Source organism: Daphnia magna, linkage group LG2, assembly GCF_020631705.1.
Source record: "Daphnia magna isolate NIES linkage group LG2, ASM2063170v1.1, whole genome shotgun sequence".
In the NCBI taxonomy this organism is placed as follows: Eukaryota; Metazoa; Arthropoda; class Branchiopoda; order Diplostraca; family Daphniidae; genus Daphnia; species Daphnia magna.
Window position 1 is genome coordinate 8,789,523 of NC_059183.1, and position 17,449 is coordinate 8,806,971.

Sequence of the window (17,449 nt, forward strand, 5' to 3'; positions counted from 1 at the left end):
AAATCGTCTATCTTAGCACTTTTTTAACCCAGAAAAACGTGGACACATTGTCTAATTAGTGTGAAATATACATAATTCTAAATAAATATCTAAATATCGCATCACTAGGGACTGCATTTTTTTTTATAATTTTTTTTTTCAGACAAATATAAGGCGTAAGAAAATTTGTGTTGCGTGTTCTAATTAGTCATTTATCATCATTTTTACCTGTTGGTTGCCTAACCTATGTCAGTTCGCGGTTAGCTCTGGACGAAGACGGATGTGCCTATCTGAAGAATGACCCTGTATGTAGCCATTTTGGCTTTTTTCGCAGTCCCTTCTCGTTTGGCGTTTCAGATACCGGTGATTGCAATTTTTTCCCCCTTTCGTTCTAAAATTTTCCATTATGACGTCTATTGTAAAATATCGTAATGGTAGGATACGGGGTCAGCTGTAGCAAATTTGTGGTCGAAATTTGATTTGCAGCTTCAGGATGCCGTAATCCAAGCACTAGATCGCCATGACCGACACCGTCGAGCGTCTCCGTCGCTTCAAGACAATTGGACAGGATTAGTCCACGATTTTCACCAACATCGTGATAGTGAGTACAGAAATGTTTTATGTCGTGGTCATGTTATTAAATGGCGGAATTTTCTTGTTACATCCACGTGCAACACCAGGGTTGGTGGTCGATTCAGTTACGATTGTCTTTGCCAATCCATTGGGTTGTTCCAATGAAACTGGCCAAGAAGTATTGCTGGACTCAATGCAACACCAAAAACGATATTTCACATCGACAGCCTGTGGTAACCGTCTTAGGTTGCACTTGCTTAATTCCTCCGTAATCCAACTTGTGGATAATGCAGGTAAATTTCTCGCTACGAAAATGTTGTTGAATTGATCGTACGAAGACGAGTATTGTTCACAATTTTCTAGTTTTATCCGGTACGGCTACATTTCTTGATCACCTCAAAATCTTCGATCCAGATAGTGGTGAAATTCTGCTCTTTGTGTTGGTATTGACTCCAAAAAGTCTAGAAGTTTACAAGGTCCACAAGGTGAAATTTTTAATCATACTATTTTTCATAGCTGATTTTTTAACATTGAGTCCTTGCATCTACCGTAACAGGAGAGGCTGGAACTTTCGATAAGCCAACAACTTATTCACGAGTATACAAGCGCACAGGTATTCGGCGTAAACGGGGCCGTCTATTGCATGCTGGCCAAGAAAACCGATGATCGCACGAGACCCGGCATCTTCAAATTGTCGATCGAAAATGGTCGCCTTCACTTTGAGTTCGTTAACTAATCGAAGTTATCTCTATATGACTTAAAATGAAATTTACTTATTTTTAATTACAAACAGTCTAGTGACATCATCGTCGCTCTCTGGCGAATCTCCTGTGCATGTTTGCAGCGTTGACGGTCAGGGACATTTGTTTCACTACGACGTTGACAAAAAACAACTGAACACGTATCTGTTTGACACCCTACAACTTGAACATCATCAGATAATTGAAGCAGTTGGGGTCCAAGTAAATACGTCATAGTTTTATTATTAGTTGCGAGTTTCATTGTGGCTAATGCTAGTGTGTTTTGCCTAGAGCTTCCGCTGTTTTCGAATTGGTGCCAGTCATTACTTAGCCTTCGCAACATTTCAGTCTATGAAGATATTCCAGTTCGTTGATGGGTTCTACGAAGCCTTGCAAACTCTAGAGCTTGAAGGCGTGTCAACCATTAACACTTTATCGCCACCAACGTACCGCGATGACACATTTCTATTAATAAGTGGATTTAACAGAACGTCAGATGAAGAGTTTGTCGAACTTCTACTCCTTGATGCCTCGTCTCTTTCATTCATACCTATGCATGCCACTTGCTCCAACCGAACAGGAGGAAATCGACTACCTCACAGGCTAAAGCCTTCCGGTAACTACTAAAATATTTCGAAGTCAAAATTCTATATGAGTTGGCTCACAAAATGATTTACCTTAGACATTGGCTGCCTATCAGCCATGGATAATCTGGATTTCAGCTCGGTGACGTCAATCATTCTCGATCAGCATTTGTTGCTAGTCATATCCGACGGATCTGTAGCCTGGCTGATGACTGTTGATGTCCATCTCGAACCTGTAGAAAATCCTGTGGCTCGGCAACTAAACGGTGTTCTAGAGCATATGGAAACAACTGCTTCTGCAGCTCGATCAGCTAGCGTCAAATCGCGTGAATTTCTCGAGTTCTCCAAGGGAGTAGTGCTGCACAATAGTGATATCAAGCTAGAGGGTTCGTGGGTGGTAGGGACGGTTGAGGTACCTGAAATTCCACTGGGTAATCTTAACCAAAGTAAGGTAGATTTCAATCCGAAAATGTGGATTCCTGGACTTGATACCATAGTCAATGGCATAGAAAAGAATATGGCTGACTTAGAAAGACTGCTCGACGATATTGATGGGCGTTTACAAGGTATATAAATTTCCAACGTGGCAGTTGGCTCACTTAGATTCATTTGTCTTAACAACTTGACAGGGACAATCCTAAATGGTACGGAAGAAGCTGTTGAATTTGGACGTCTTGTTGTTGACGGTTCCTTGCTAATTCGTCAACTTGAAGTGACCCAACTATCCGTTGAGAAACTAAATAGCGTAGCTTTCAACCCATTCGTAAACGATATTGTCCGACGTGATTCCGATCGACTGATAGAGAATCTCAAAGTGATGGGGACGATTACTGCTAATGCCATAACCGCCAAACGAGTAAATGATATCATGCTTGAAGATGTCCTACTGAAAAGCGATCCAAATCCTACTATCACTGGTAACCTCACAATTAATGGTAACGTCACCGTAGCTGGGGATATAATCGTCGGTGGAACTGTTAATGGAGTTGATCTGAGTCATGATCTCATGGCTTTAAATGACACCTATGGTAAATCTCATTTTCATAATTTTTTCGTTAACGCAATAACATCCTTTCCCAAATGCAAATAGAATCCATCACTTTCACGGATGTGGTGGCTGCCACAAATTTGTCAGTCGGTCATCACATAGATGGAGTGAATGTTACACAATTATTACCTAACGTCTTTTTCGACCAAACTCCTGATGTTCAGCTGGGCAGAGTCCATTTCGACCACTTAATAATAGAAGGCAATTTGGAGATTGGTTCTGGCATGATCAACGATGTTGATATCTTGGCTTTGAATGCAAGCGCGGTTCGCCTAGACACCAATCAGCTTGTAGAAGGCAGCATTGTTTTTACGCAGGTATGTCCGTACAAGAACAGGCAGCTAATCAGTAAGTTCAATTGTCTTTTAATCTACATAGGGTGTCCAAGCTCAAAGCTCTCTTACAGTTGAAACCATCAACGGAGTTAAATTTGAAGATCTGATAGTTAAGAGTACCTTGAATGACATCGTTATGAATGGTATGAATTTACATCGTAATAGGGATTAAGCTGCCATACGTACTTGTATATTTTTAAACTTTGCCTGTTCCAGGAGAAAAAGTTTTCCTTGGGGATGTTACCGCCCACGTGCTTCGAGCAGAGAGTAAGGTTAATGGTCATTATTTGCACAGTGCTCTTACACTTGACACAAATCAGACGGTCAATGGAGATGTGCAGTTAAACGGTATTGACGTCACTGATGGCGACTTGATGGTTGAAACGCTAAACGATGTTGAATGGAAAGCTATCCGTGAAAATGGAGTACATCCTGCTCTTTTAAAGAGGCCTGGATGGAATAAAAACGTCACTATTCGGAATTCGTGCAAAATCGATGGAGTGCTTACTTCCGCACATTTTAAGGTGGACGGTGAAAGCCTCGAAGACCTTTTAAACGACATCATTTATGCCGTAAGTTTCATATGCATTAATTTGTTGTCGACTGCTAACTTATGGTTGCATCTCTACATTTATGTAGAATGACGACCACGTCGTGATTACTGGTAAGAAAACCTTTCCTTCCTTGAAAGTGAATAGTCTGCAAGTTGACGGCTACATAAACGGTATGAAGATATTGGACGAGTTGTTGACGTCTAGCACGGACCAAACTATCACTGGCCATTACCAGTTTCAACGCTACGTTGACTTCTCTCAGCTGGATGTTAGAGGCCATCTTAATGACTACGATCTAGACGAGCTGTTAGGAAGTGTATTGCAATTCGACGACGATCTAGAAACTGTATCATGTCGTCTGAGATTTGATCACGTCAGCGTAAGTGATAAGATTATCATCAACGGTTCAATCAATGGATTTCCCACAGAGTTAATGGTGTTGGACGGTATCGATCAAACATTTACTGCTCCACAAAGACTAGTCTCACCAGAGTTCAGTTCGTTAACAATCCGAGGCAATCTGAACATGACAGACAACTTAAACCATGTTAACGGACTAGACTTAGACCTCTTCGACCGCCGGCGAGTCACGGTCTCAACTGACCAGTGGATTAAAGGTACCTGGAAACTCAACAATCTTTCTGCAGATGCGCTTTCCTTCCGAATACTGAACGGCCTAACGGTAAATGAGTGGAATTCCTCTTTTGTTCACGCCAATTCAAGAATTGTTCAAACAATCGAAGCCAAAGGATTCGACGTGGATTTGTTAGAAGTACGAGGCAATATGACGACTGCGTTGAATGAAGTCAATGGCTACGATCTTTACAGCTTAAGTCAAGTAGCGGGGGATATTCGTGGAAATTTAGTGTTCAACAACGTTTCATTTGATCACCTGGAAACGGAGCAAATGCGCGTTCGTGGAACCGTGAATCACTACAACATTCAACAGCTTAAAGGCGAAGTTGTACGTCACGGTCAAAAGCCGTTTGTAACAGGAACCAAGACCTTTAAAAAACTCGCAGTGAAAGGCGATGTTGATACTGAGTTGATTAATGGGCGTCGTTTAATCGACTCCTTCTTGCATATCAACGCAGACCAGACGATTGAATCACCTATCCAATTTACGGACCAAGTGACAGCGGGAGATCTTAAGTTAGTAGGAGATTCGGCCACTCTCAACGGCGTGCCGAACATGTTGCTATTCTCCTCCCATACGCTTACTCATAATATCCATCATGGAGATATCGCCTTTGAGCAGCCTATCGACGTAAACTCTCTGGAGATTGCATCACTTCAGGGCGAAAATTGGCAACAGTTAGTTTCTTCGCTGGCACGTATCAATGAGACAAATCAATTCAATGGAACACTTACATTTAGCAATCCCATTGAGGTAACTGATAGTTGTTTAAGATTACAGTCATCTCGAGGCTAACTAATTGGAAATTTTTGCAGGTTGTTGGTGCGCTAAACGTCGCAGAACTGAATAATGTCAACATAAAGAAATTTTTAGACGACGTGGTCTTATTGGATGTGGAAGCAAATATTACTGCCAAAAAGAATTTCATTGACTTGAAAACCGCGCGGCTGTCTACGCGCAATCTCTCGAGTAATTCAGTTTATCCAGATGTAATGGGAACAGCGAGACAAGCTATCCGGCTTGACGTCAATGACACTGTGAATGGCACCATTGTATTTGCCACTGTCACGGTCAGCAAGAACGTGCAAACCTCTAGGCTCAACAACCAACATTTCCCCTCCGGATTTGTTTCGCTGGACGGTGATCAAAAGCTATCCGAGACTTTGGAGGTAGATAAAATTACAATGTTGGGTGATATCTTGCTGGAAGATGGAGCTCGAGTAAATGGTTTTGACTTGAAAGTGGAATGCACCAATACTTGGATGGTAGATGACTTTTTCCAAGAATTTTCTTGGAATTTAGCTCTTCAAGGTGTTTTTATTTTCAGGTTGATGGTGACGAAATAGTCGAATCAAACAAAGTCTTCCAAGGCCAGATTGAAATGCTCGGAAACCTCAGGGTTGCTCAAAAAGTGAACGGGGTACCTGATTTCAGTCAGGAAGTAATCTCTCTTGCAACTGATGGAATTATTCATGGTAATTGTATTAATGCAAGGTTTACTCTAACCAAACCAACCAAAAACAATTTCTTTTCTTAGGGGCCCCACACTTTAGCGATTTCTCGGTGAGTGGTGACATCGTGAATATTAGGCTGACCAACGATATCGATTTATCCGATTTGGCTGCACGAACCCTTTACTTGGATAGTCCTATTGAAACCGATGCCGTGTGGTCAATGAATAAAACTTTCCTTCTTGGGGAAAGTTTCTTGCTACCAATAGAAGCCAAGATTAATGAGCAGCCTTTGAACGTTGGGCAGTTAACTGGTGAAATTAGCTTCAACGAACCGAGAATACTCAAGGTCCGTCGATGAATGTTCTGTCATTTTTTTTTCAAGCAGTGATTAATTTAACCTTGTAAAAGCAGGCAGAAGAAAGAAACGTTTATGTAGCAGCCTTACAATGGCATGACGCCCTACGGCACGCCTATTTCAAAATGGATCACTTGGATCTCAATCAAACCATTGTCCTGCCTCATCCAGTAACCGCGCTCTCCGAAATGTATCTCAATGGCACGTCTATCCTCTTTGTGGGGACCAGCGGGGGATCGATGGTCTATCGGCGCAAGTCGACGGAATCGAGCTACAATTTAGTTGGTATTCCTCCGGATACTGGCAATGTGTCAAAATGGCTTACACTACCACCAGATTACGCAGCTAGTCTCTCTGCAACAGCAACGAAACTTTGGCATATCGCATCGCCTGATCCTTTCCAAATAGACATGATGGAAGACTTTGGGCCAAATGTTACGGATATAACAAATGAAGACATTCATGGCCTTCGGTCTATGCGTGATAGCGGAAATGTCAGTACGTCTAGTCCAGCAGTGTTGTCCATGGCTGGACTGCACGTATACGAGCGTATTAAGACATCGTCAGAACTTTCTGGCTTGAATGATCTCTTGAATTCTGATGTGAAGATGCATCATTTTCGCTTGGGTTCCAAATCTATGATTGCGCTCATTATGATACTCTCTCCTGATGCATCAGCTAGTGTTATCGGTTGCCCAGGTGTGCGGTTATTTAGCACGTCCACGGGTTCCATGAAATTAGAGCACATTATTCCAGCTTGTGACGTTCGGGCGATCACAACTTTCAGTCATGGGAATTTACCGGATGATTACCTGCTGTTGGCTGAACACGACTCGGTTACCGTCTACCACTATGAAGGAGCTAGTGGTTATGTGGAACGCTTTAGACTGCCATACCCAACAGCTAATGCACTTCACTCTTGGTCTATTAAAAGTGGAAATGACAGCGATCTTCTGGTGGCTGTTGCCAAGGGGGATCGGATAGCCATTCACCGAAGTGTTACTGTAGGTGACTATATTGTGGATTAAGTTTGTAAAAGTTATTGTTATTGATGAATTTGTTGATTCATAGTACAGTTTATCTTATCCCTAGTTGGGAAATAATTGTTTTTATTTAGTTTAGTTTAGTTTTTCTTTTCTATTTTGTTGTTTCTTTTTTTTTTTTCACCCTTTATTTAATCTTTAGGTTTTTAACTTGCGCAATTCATGATAATTATTTTTACCCCGCAGTCATGTTATATGAAGGCCAAATAGTATCATGACTTCGCAAAAGATTCACCTCAAATTTAGGTAGCAGCAACGTACTTTGACAGTGGAGTCCATTGTGTTCGCTTTGCTTATTGGGCACTCGTTGAGTTTTCCAAAGAATGACGAATCTGTAAAGAACATTAGTGTTTGATGATGAAATCATTTTTTTTTAGGACAAAGAATATTGAGACTATGTCAAGCAGACGGGGCGTTGGCCGCTTCGCTTTTTTTGGCCATTGCATAAAAACTTGCTATAGCGGTGGTCGAACCTTGACCTAACTGCGTGATCGTAATTCCTGCGATATCAAAATAACCCGCAGATTATCGGCAAGGACTAATATTCCAACTATTATTGGTAATCAGTTAGCCGCAAAAAAATATTATTTAACTTTCTTGACCTTCTAAAATCTTTCAATTTGAACAGCTGACTCAGCATGATGTTTTAAAGATGGCGCAAACCCCATACAAAAGAAAATATTGCGCAAACAACAAACAGCCACCGTACAAGGAATGCAAACTTTCCACTCGTGTACAGCACGTTCGGCACGTTTACACTATTACGCCAGACTTCCGCGTCTTTCGAATTTAGATAAGAAGGTCAGCCAATCGGAAGTTTATACGCCCAAAAGTTGGGTGCGGACCACAAAAACGTGCCTGGGAGTGGGAAGGGGCGGCCTATTCTAGATATTAACCTTCCGTCTTACGGCCTTCTCGATCACGATATGATACTTTTTCTGAACCCAGATTGATATCTTTCTCTGATTCATGTTCAAATCAAGGTTCTCCCGTACATTGAATTGAACATGACTAGTGTTTTCTGTTTAGTTTTTTACGTCTTTCATAACAATACGTCGTAGATGATTTACACTTGCGGGGTTTGCAGGGCTTACCGCCGCCTTTCTCTTTTCCAATTATGCTGCACTAAGGGTTGTTGCTGAAGTGTGACAATCAACGTCTTTTTTCACGGAAAAACCGAAAAGGGGCAGGAGCTAAACCGAACTGGTTAGTCTGTCTTAATTCCCCTTTGGCTGTGGACGGGTTCCAAGCGCGTTCTTGAAGGCTGACCAATTCAAAAAAAGAATTCTTTGCAACGGGTTTCAATAGATCAACTCGCCATCGGCTAACAGTAGCTACTCGTATTCCGACCAGTGTTGTGTGACTTCTCTTCCATAAGATACGGTATTTAGATTAAGTAACCGGGAACAAATTTGTAAACACTTTAAACGTAATGTTGTTATTTTTAGAAATCGGTGGACAGCAACGCATAAAAACAGATTCAAATTTATCATTAGAAAAAGTTCAAGGGAAAGCCCGAAACAAACTTGTTTCGCGGGAGAATCAACTAGGACAATCTCAAGACCAACATTAGTTTCTGCTTGTGTTCTAATTACATTAGAAGCATGTTTGTCGCAGTGATATTTATAGCTGCATTCTCACTGGCATTGGCAAACAGTCCAACCTACCCCAGCTCACCTGGAACTTCTTATAATAGTTATCCAACTTATAATGCTGCAAGCGTTCCCCAAAACGAAAAGCCATCTAATGCATCATTCCCTGATGATGGTTGCGGAGATTACGCTGTTCGATTTAAGGACGATGGATATTGTTATCCTGTTTTGAAAAAAGGACCGTGCAAAAGTTTGCTGTACTGGGTGACGGTCGACCCGTATACCTATGAGGTGGGTACTTTTCCGATAACTGTAAACTCTTAATGTACAAGGTGTAATCGATCAACTTTTTCTGTTCCACTTTCAGGGAAAATGTACACCCCGCTTGTGTGGCAGAGAACGAGTATTTGTTGGTCGCGATGGGCTGTGTCACGATATCTACGATACGTACGAATGTCAGGGAGGACGTCGTCTGTATTACTCAGCTTACGGAGATCCAATTTGCGATTGTCCGATTGGACAATATCCTTTCCCTTCGGATAAAGATGATTGCGTTCCTTTGTTTACTCAAGGTTTAAAAACATGGAAAAATCATTTGTTGACTTTCGATTTTAATTTCTCCGTGTCGATTTCTGTAAAGGGCCATGTCCACACGATAAAGTGGTGACCGTCAGTTCGTCAGGCAAACTGGAATGCGGTTCCAACACTTGTCCATCTCTTGACAGATACTATCAAGATTTTCTCCTGCAACTCGTGCCTGCTAAAGAATCGAGGATCATAGGCTCTGACGATGATGATGATGGCTTCTGCTATGCTTTAGGAACTCGTGGTCCTTGCTCGCCTTCTGAACTCTTCGGTTACAATATCTTTCAGGCTGAAGGACAGTGTCTCGACATGGAAGATCCAACGACACCGTATTTTTCTTCACCAGTGGAAAATGCTCTTTTAGACGAGCTTTACAATCACACATCTGAAGAACCCGTAAAAAAGAGTGTTACATTTTTCCGAAGTCAACAGCTATCGAGGAACCGGAGACAAGCTAGTTTTGGAATAGTTCAACAAAGTAGTACATTCCCGACATCTATGCTGAATCCCTGTCAACTGGGCAATCGTAACGGAAACAATTTCAAGTGCACAAATCCTTTGGTGTAAGCTTCTTGCCCTTCTTTCTGTTCGACAAAAATATCTGATTTTGTATTCTCGTTTACAGCCCGAGCAGGCCAACACGTGATGTCCATCGGCCGTCTAGGCCTGGATTCGGTTGCCGACCCAACGATTTCCTGCAAGCTAATGGGCAGTGTGGAAGCGACAGAGGTCCGGCCAGTTGCGGACCGTCTTATCAGTTTGACAGAGCCACAAATTCATGCAGACCTCGCTTTTGATTGCAAAAAACGTTCCGAAAACGTATTGCTCTACGTATATATTATTAGATTCCATTATTTCCTATTTCGGCCTTGAAATCTCTTCGTAATTAATACGTACTTTCCAGGTGGTTAAAAAAAAAGTGTTTGTGTTCAAAATAAATATACAATAGGCCCAAAGTAATTCATAATTTTTAAGTCTTCGATACATTCCAACAAAATGAGCAGCAGAACCCGGATGAATTGCAATGTAAATCAAACGGCAATACGTAGTTGCGAGACAACTCTTTATGAGATGAAGTTTGATTTCTTTTAAAAAGCAATTGCAGCGAAAATTTCTTTTTCTTTGTCCGCTTTTTATGCAAAAAATTATTTAAAAATCTAATTTGTACTCTATAATCAAGAGACATCTAGTGGTTGAAAATCCAACTACTTGAGAAATATATTCATCCTTATGGAAGTGATTAGTTTACACGTTTGTTACGTTCCCTACATTTTGTATTTCAAAGGATACTTCAACAAAAAATCTACGGTATCTTATTATCTATTGATTTAATGCATTGTTCTGTATGTATTGGATGGCAAACATTTCACACTGATTTGTTTTCCTTCATATGACAGTTTACCTTGTCACCATCTAAGAAAGTGAGTAACCAGATGATTTTGGACAAGCTATGTCTGCCACTCGTTATCATGCTATTGCCCAGTGAGAGGATTCACATTCTGCTTGCCACTGTGTATTAGGCATCATACTTTCATTGCTATCAAGGTCATGATCCTAATCGCACAAGGTATGCTGACACTGTAGGTAGGTTACTATAACACGATATAGTAAACTAGAACACAATCACCTAAATCTCACTGTCTATTTGGTTGCTCTACTGTTTACCATTATTTTTCATCTGTTGAGTGCAGCATATTCATATATGTTGGGAAACATTCACTTTTCCATCATCAAACAGTCCAACATTCCATGACCAAACATCATCAAATATCTACCAATCCTCAATTTTTCTTAAGCCACCTTCTCACCATTACTTAGCCAGCTATAAACATGCATAGGCTATGAAACCATCACCACCTTTGGTATTTCAAGTTACAATGTTGTGGAGCATTATTGTGTTGTAACGTAAAATTCTGTGATAGGACTGCAAATGTTAATCTTCCTCCTGTGAAACGCTGCTATTTCGACAATTTTTGCAGTTTCGTTCACCGTGGATCACGTGCGTAAGTTAAGCTGCCTTTTTCATTGTTGTATCATAAAAATTTAATTTTCCACCTAAGAACGGTTACTATTTTTTTCCTCATTTCATCTGTTTAGAGCTATATTTTCTTCCTCTTTCCGCTGTTTTGGCCTACGCCTTCACCTCATCGCTGCCTTCTTCGACGTTTTCGCCTGATCCTGTCTTTTATCTACGCTGACGCCTTCGCCTATCGCTGTCTTCATCTACGCTGTCACCTTCGCCTCATCACTGTCTTTATCTACGCTGTCACCTTCGCCTCATCGCTGTCTCCATCTAAGCTGTTACCTTCGCCTCATCGCTGTCTTCATCTACGCTGTCGCCTTTACCTCATCGCTCGCTGTCTTCATCTACGCTTTCACATTCGCGTCATCGCTGTCTTCAGTCCATCTATCCGTAAGTTCTATTCTATATTGCATCGTGAAATTTTAAAATGCTTATTTCTTTGTTGTTTATTAGAAAAAATCCATTGCCTAGTAACACGGAAAAGGTGACCAAAAAGGGTGCATCTCAGCAGACAGCCCACGTCGATGGAGGGAGATTACCGTGGATCGTCGCTCAAGTATTGTTTTGTTTTGCATTGTAGTGTTTAAGTTAACCCGTTGGCTGCCACCCCGTTTGCGTCCCATTTTTTTTTTGTAGCTTGTAGGGACTGGGCGCTGTTCTGCCCCATGGCCATGGGTGGAACAGTCGCCGCGCCTAAAGGCTTTGTGCCTTTAGGTGCGTAGGCAATGCACCAGTAGGGACTCTCTTTGTCGGTGCGGTGGTAGATTCCTGGGGTGTGCATTCCCGGAATGGTTTCTATCACCGTGTCAGCCCGGACTTGTCTTCGGACAAGCCCCATCTTGTTCGCGATCCTTCTGACGTGATGCGTAGCAACTGTAGTTTAAGCAACCTACGGGTTGCATGGCCTGGCAGCCAACGGGTTAACTTAGTTTAAGTGTAAATATATTTGTGTATGTATTTATGTGTATGTAATTTGTATGATATGTATCATGTAATTTGTTATGTAAAACAGTGGTGGAATTGTTGGGTGGAGGTGGGACAATAAAAATAATTTTCATATAATCTTTCTAGCTTTGTATTTCATTTTACAATTTAATGCTTTTAAAATCAAAGACTTATGATTTGATAAGTTATAACACTACCTGTTTCACTAAATTTCCACCCATCAACTAAGAATGTAGGTAAACACCCATTTTTTAAATCCAGCAAAGATGTTTACTTTTTGTTTTAAAAAAGAAAATGAATCAAAGAATCTTCAACCCACAATTGACAAACAATTTTTTGTAGATTAAAGTTTTTCTGTGACCTTCTCAACATGACAAACTCAATTAATCAGTAAGGAACAATGACAAGACCAAATTCATCTTGAACTTGCTTGTTTCTTTTGAGTGAGCTAATAATTGACCGATGCAAGAATGATACTGGAAATCTTTTATTTACACTGACAACAGAACTTCAGCAGCATTCCTTTCTGTCATCCTATGATTCTTCAACCACCAGAGGATATTAGGAACATCCCAAAGACCTGTAAGTACAATTACAAAACTTAAACTGTTAACAATAAATTGCAACATCACCAAATGGCAACTGCAAGAATCAAACAGATTTAGATTTTGTAAAAGATATAAAAGAACAAGTATCTTTACATAGCACCTTTGGTACCAAAATGGGTTTATTTGGCTAACAGAGATGGAAATAATTCTGCTGGTGAAGCCAAGTCATGCTTCTCCTTTACAAAATTTAGAATAAGTGTGGTTCAATTATTTTTTGACAGGAATTTTTGTCATAATACCTTTCACAACTTGGCATGGATTTCCTTCACAAAATCTAGGTCAAAACACACGAAATTGGTGGTGAAATTTCAAGGAGGGAGAAATTAATTTGAGCCACCATCCTCAGGTCTGACGCCATGCGAAATGAAATAACTGACGGAACAGTTGACGGAACAGCTGACATGGCAATGAAAATGACTCGGGAGTTGATTATTGCTCCCCTAGATGTCTTGAAAATATACGGCTGTGGTTAAGGCGCCAACCACATAGAAACCAAACTGGAAATCAAAGCGAAGTAAGCTCGATTTTTTTTTTTTATTTTGGGCCTCGAATTTTAACTTAGAATTCGATGAAAACTTAATTTTCTGTTTAAAAAATTAATCACCGTTTTACGAATATAATATTACTTTTCAGCGGCTTTTGAATAGAACGAAATCAAAGTGGTTTTATTGTAACCACTTTGAATTTGAATTACTCATGAACTGTTTCTTCCAAGTTAAATTGATCAAAATTTTCGACATTTTTCTTGAATTTCGAATCCAAATCGTGTAATTTTATAGCAATATACGAGTTATTGGAAAAAAAAGGGAAAAGGTCAAGCATTTTGTCGGGCTTCTTTAAAAACATGTTTTGACCGGATTTTCTACTAGAGAAAAGGATTAGCTTTTACCTGTAATTCTAGTAATTAAGGTTCTTACATTCAGAACGAGGGCAATGCAAATCTTCGTTGAAATGCTGCACAGAAGCTGATGGAGTTTCAATGAAAATTTAAAACCACAAATCCAATAACAACCATTTACAACCCAATAACAATCTTATTCTGCTTCCTGGTAACCCAACAAAAAGAGAAATCTGAATCAGTACAAAAAATTTCTTGCTAATGAAACTTACACCACATTTCAAGCAATGAAATTATGCATGGACAACCTAAAAACCTTGCTGCCCGGATAATCTTCTAGCAAATATTAAAATATACAATAACAAATGAAACCAATAATTTATACTACAAGAACTCACAGTGGCTTCGGTAGATTTCATGCTTTTCATGGTAGATCAAAAACTTCTTCTGCTGAAAAAAAAATTTTTTTATATAGGTGTAAAGCACACACTATATAGTTTTACGACAACTTGCTATCTAGAATGGGATCGTACCTATGACCAAACTACGTTTGTTAACTCCGCCTTGGTGGAGCTCTTACACACCGTCGTTCCCGTTTCAGCTGACAAGACAAAGTGACAAGTCAGCAGAAATAAATAACTAATCCTAAACTGACATCTAGTGTCCGTCTTACACTAAATTCAGGCACCGCCCCTTTTCTTGATCTTGAAACCCACCCCCTCCCCATAAAAGAAATCAGCGCGGTTTTTTAAGCCGACTTTTTAGGGGGGAAAAGTTGGCATTAAAATTGTGATTTGGAATTCAATAAATCGGAAAAATCTATTGAAATAAATTATATTTTCAAAATCACCGTTTTGTCTTGACAATAACGAGGGATTTTCATTGCATTCCAAGAGATGTAATATTTTTATGGGATCCAGAATTTTGGCAAGGATTCCTACCGATATCTCAATACATAAAAGAAAGATTCCGCAACATTTAAGATCAATCAAAATTTAGATCGAACTTGAATTTTTTTTTCCTTGCATTCGTTCCGTGAAATTTTCTAATTTCACTGGTCATACGCGACGAGAAATTTTTTCATTCATGAATTTTTTTCAACCAGTAAAGGAAAAAAAAACATAAAAACAGAAAGTCAATAAAGCATTTTACTTCGATGGAAGCCTTAATATTTTCAGATTTGAACTACAGAGATAAGGTAGGCTTTTTTTTTTCGATTACCGATCACAGTATAGAGAACTTTATCTGAAGTAACGAAAAATGCTAATTTTTTTGTGATCCATTCGGCAATCTGTTGCACACATTTGAAGTTCGTAAACTACCTTATACGGGGGCTGAATTATAGTGTTTCTGTGGCTGTAATGTTTTAACACACGTTTTTATAAGCACGAATTTTTAGATGAAAACTGAAAACCATTTGGAAGGGCTTACCAAGTTAGGAAAAACTTTCTCGAGATGCATGCCGTAAAGGCCTTTCAGTCTTTCAGCATTCTAGAAAAAGATGTCGTATTTCATTCAACAATTTGATTTGAAAAAGAAGTATAAAGTTTCAAACTCATATACAATCAACTTTATTTACCTCGATATGCAGCTTGACCATTTGCGGGACATCAATATCGTCTTCGTCATCTCCAAAAGGATCCAGCGCAGCTTTACCAAAACAGAGCCAGGCGAAATAAATAAAGAACTGCAATCATTGACGGGATGAATATTGGTTAGCTGTTGATATAAATCAAACTTTGTTCATGTATCTACTACCTGCATGGCTGGCAGTACTGGAACGTAGGAAATGAAGGCGCTAGAGATTGGAGCATCTTCCTTACTAAACATACGGGCCATGACAGTAATACATCCAAAACAGTAAACAGACAAAACGACAGCCTAAATGAGTGAAATTACACGTGAAATTGCGTTGAGAAGAAAATAAAAGTTTCGCTTAGAGGCTGCACCTGTACTAGGGCAGGAGAAATGTTCTGTGTGGCAAATTTAATCACGTTACCACAACTTTTTTTAAATGCCATGAGTGTGTCTACGTTTTTCAGATAATTGCTTTCATTGAAGTAACGTTTTTGTATGAAGGTTTCCTTTAATAGCAACAGCATCCCTTTATTTTAAAAATTCAGTTCAAAATTATGCTATTGAGCTATGCAATTTCCTTAATATTCCTTACAATCGAAAACAACGAGGACGCAAGGTGTACTTTGCTTAGTCTGATCGGGGTCTTCCATAATTCCCCTTTCCTCCGGCGTCAATAATCCTAGATCAAGAAAAAAAAAAAAAGGTAGGTGTAGCAATACAGAATCGTAGCAAACTAAAAAAGTGACCTGTAGCTTCCAAAGACTTAAGATCGGGGTAAATTTTACGTAGCGGCCGACAGACGAGACGAAAAGTAAGAACCCATGCGAGTAATTGCCATCGGGCAAATTGCTCGATTATCATCGCCCCCTTTGCAAACACCAGAGAAAATTAACTACATGAAAATCTATCACCAAAACGAATTCTCTCACCTCAAGAAGGTCTGGTTTCAATGACGAGATGAATATGGTAATTGATTTGGCAGTGCCAGGTACTGTGGTTTGCATGGAGAATAAGCGTTGCATGGCTGTTGACGTAAAAAATCCCAACATGACCATCAGATTTATGCTCCCCGAATAGCGAGAACAATGTTCGGCCATAGCTCTGAAGTTCCTTTAAGCAGAGAAATCTAGAATGAGTACATGCAAAGAGTTTTTGTAAGCTGAGAAGGCGAATACCTTTTCCCGTTTTCGTGGAGGATGAATTGGTCAATAATGCTTAGCAATATGTACACTAGAAAGTAGATTAACATGTGTTTCCAGAGTAATTTGTACACACTTCTCTTCCATCTATGAAAATATAATTTTGTAGTTGAAAAGTCTTCTTCGACATTTATCGGGTGGTTACCTAAGCATTATAGAGAAGTTCTCCCCGAACGTCTTATTGCTTTCCCAAGCTGTTACAAGATTTGTCAAGGGACGCATCGGGAATCCTGATTTTTCGTCGCTGAGGACCATTAGACGAAAATAGAATAGGAAGCTGGGTGATCTGGCAGATATAAATAACATACAGACAAAATTTTTCAAAGCATAACTAGAGGAATTAAAGCGGGTTTACTACGTAACGTATAACACATCCACATTTGGTATAATAAACGCTGAAATCAGCAGAATGAATTGCATTTCAGCCGAATGCCTATGAGTTCAGTTAGCTGTCGAATCGAAAGCCATATTAAAAATATGTATGTGCATTTAAAAATCAAATACACAACATGTTGATCCTGATAGCTATCAAATACCGACCACAAGTGTTATTCTTACTGCTTATCATCGTAATCAAATCTAGTGGTTGATTCAAAGCCACTTACCCTATTTCCGGTAAATTGTGCTCGTTGTACTCAGATTCGGTGAGACCTGACTGATGGTCTGTTCGTCAATGTTGCTGTCAAATGATGAAACAACAGAGGCAGTCATGTTGTGAAGGATTGGATTAGAAGTAAATTTATCACAATAAATTACGGAGCTACGCGGCCCATGCCTAA

The 17,449-nt window shown here is 39.9% G+C and overlaps 2 protein-coding genes across 5 annotated transcripts; one reads left to right on the top strand and one right to left on the bottom strand.

Moving 5' to 3' along the window:
- The first annotated feature begins 181 nt into the window (after positions 1 to 181).
- On the top strand, positions 182 to 8,797 carry LOC116917994. Its single transcript, XM_032923624.2, has 19 exons — positions 182 to 342; positions 418 to 580; positions 660 to 845; positions 916 to 1,037; positions 1,109 to 1,275; positions 1,346 to 1,514; positions 1,584 to 1,908; positions 1,975 to 2,442; positions 2,506 to 2,904; positions 2,967 to 3,241; positions 3,303 to 3,402; positions 3,476 to 3,831; positions 3,899 to 5,203; positions 5,266 to 5,715; positions 5,778 to 5,925; positions 5,988 to 6,250; positions 6,316 to 7,861; positions 7,931 to 8,685; positions 8,751 to 8,797. Exons 1-17 carry the CDS (start codon positions 277 to 279, stop codon positions 7,285 to 7,287), a joined length of 5,934 nt encoding a protein of 1,977 aa, XP_032779515.2. The 5' UTR covers positions 182 to 276; the 3' UTR covers positions 7,288 to 7,861; positions 7,931 to 8,685; positions 8,751 to 8,797.
- Positions 8,798 to 13,805: 5,008 nt separating this feature from the next.
- On the bottom strand, positions 13,806 to 17,430 carry LOC116918011 (bestrophin-4). Of its 4 annotated transcripts, none has more exons than XR_006643729.1 (15): positions 17,276 to 17,430; positions 16,816 to 16,956; positions 16,647 to 16,757; positions 16,401 to 16,581; positions 16,218 to 16,338; positions 16,064 to 16,150; positions 15,843 to 15,997; positions 15,652 to 15,774; positions 15,473 to 15,580; positions 15,325 to 15,384; positions 14,427 to 15,249; positions 14,292 to 14,340; positions 14,166 to 14,229; positions 13,973 to 14,101; positions 13,806 to 13,917 (listed from the first exon to the last, which is right to left on the bottom strand). XR_006643729.1 is itself a non-coding variant. In XM_032923651.2 (11 exons), the coding sequence occupies exons 2-11, from the start codon at positions 16,923 to 16,925 to the stop codon at positions 15,217 to 15,219; spliced, it is 1,089 nt and encodes a 362-aa protein (XP_032779542.1). In that variant the 5' UTR covers positions 16,926 to 16,956; positions 17,026 to 17,146; the 3' UTR covers positions 14,712 to 15,216. The 4 variants fall into 4 exon arrangements, 1 of the variants encoding a protein (XP_032779542.1); XR_006643728.1 differs by having other exon boundaries at positions 13,806 to 13,920; XR_006643727.1 differs by having other exon boundaries at positions 13,806 to 14,101.
- Between the last annotated feature and the right edge of the window lie 19 nt (positions 17,431 to 17,449).

Excerpts from the sequence above, each read along its gene's own strand:
- LOC116918011 (XM_032923651.2), bottom strand. The coding sequence starts at position 16,925 with ATGGTCCTCAGCGACGAAAAATCAGGATTCCCGATGCGTCCCTTGACA. Across the intron at positions 15,998-16,063 it reads CGTCCTCGTTGTTTTCGATT|GGATGCTGTTGCTATTAAAG; the intron begins GTAAGGAATATT and ends TTTAAAATAAAG. Across the intron at positions 15,775-15,842 it reads TTTCTCCTGCCCTAGTACAG|GCTGTCGTTTTGTCTGTTTA; the intron begins GTGCAGCCTCTA and ends TCACTCATTTAG.
- LOC116917994 (XM_032923624.2), top strand. The coding sequence starts at position 277 with ATGACCCTGTATGTAGCCATTTTGGCTTTTTTCGCAGTCCCTTCTCGT. Across the intron at positions 2,443-2,505 it reads TATTGATGGGCGTTTACAAG|GGACAATCCTAAATGGTACG; the intron begins GTATATAAATTT and ends ACAACTTGACAG. Across the intron at positions 2,905-2,966 it reads GGCTTTAAATGACACCTATG|AATCCATCACTTTCACGGAT; the intron begins GTAAATCTCATT and ends AAATGCAAATAG.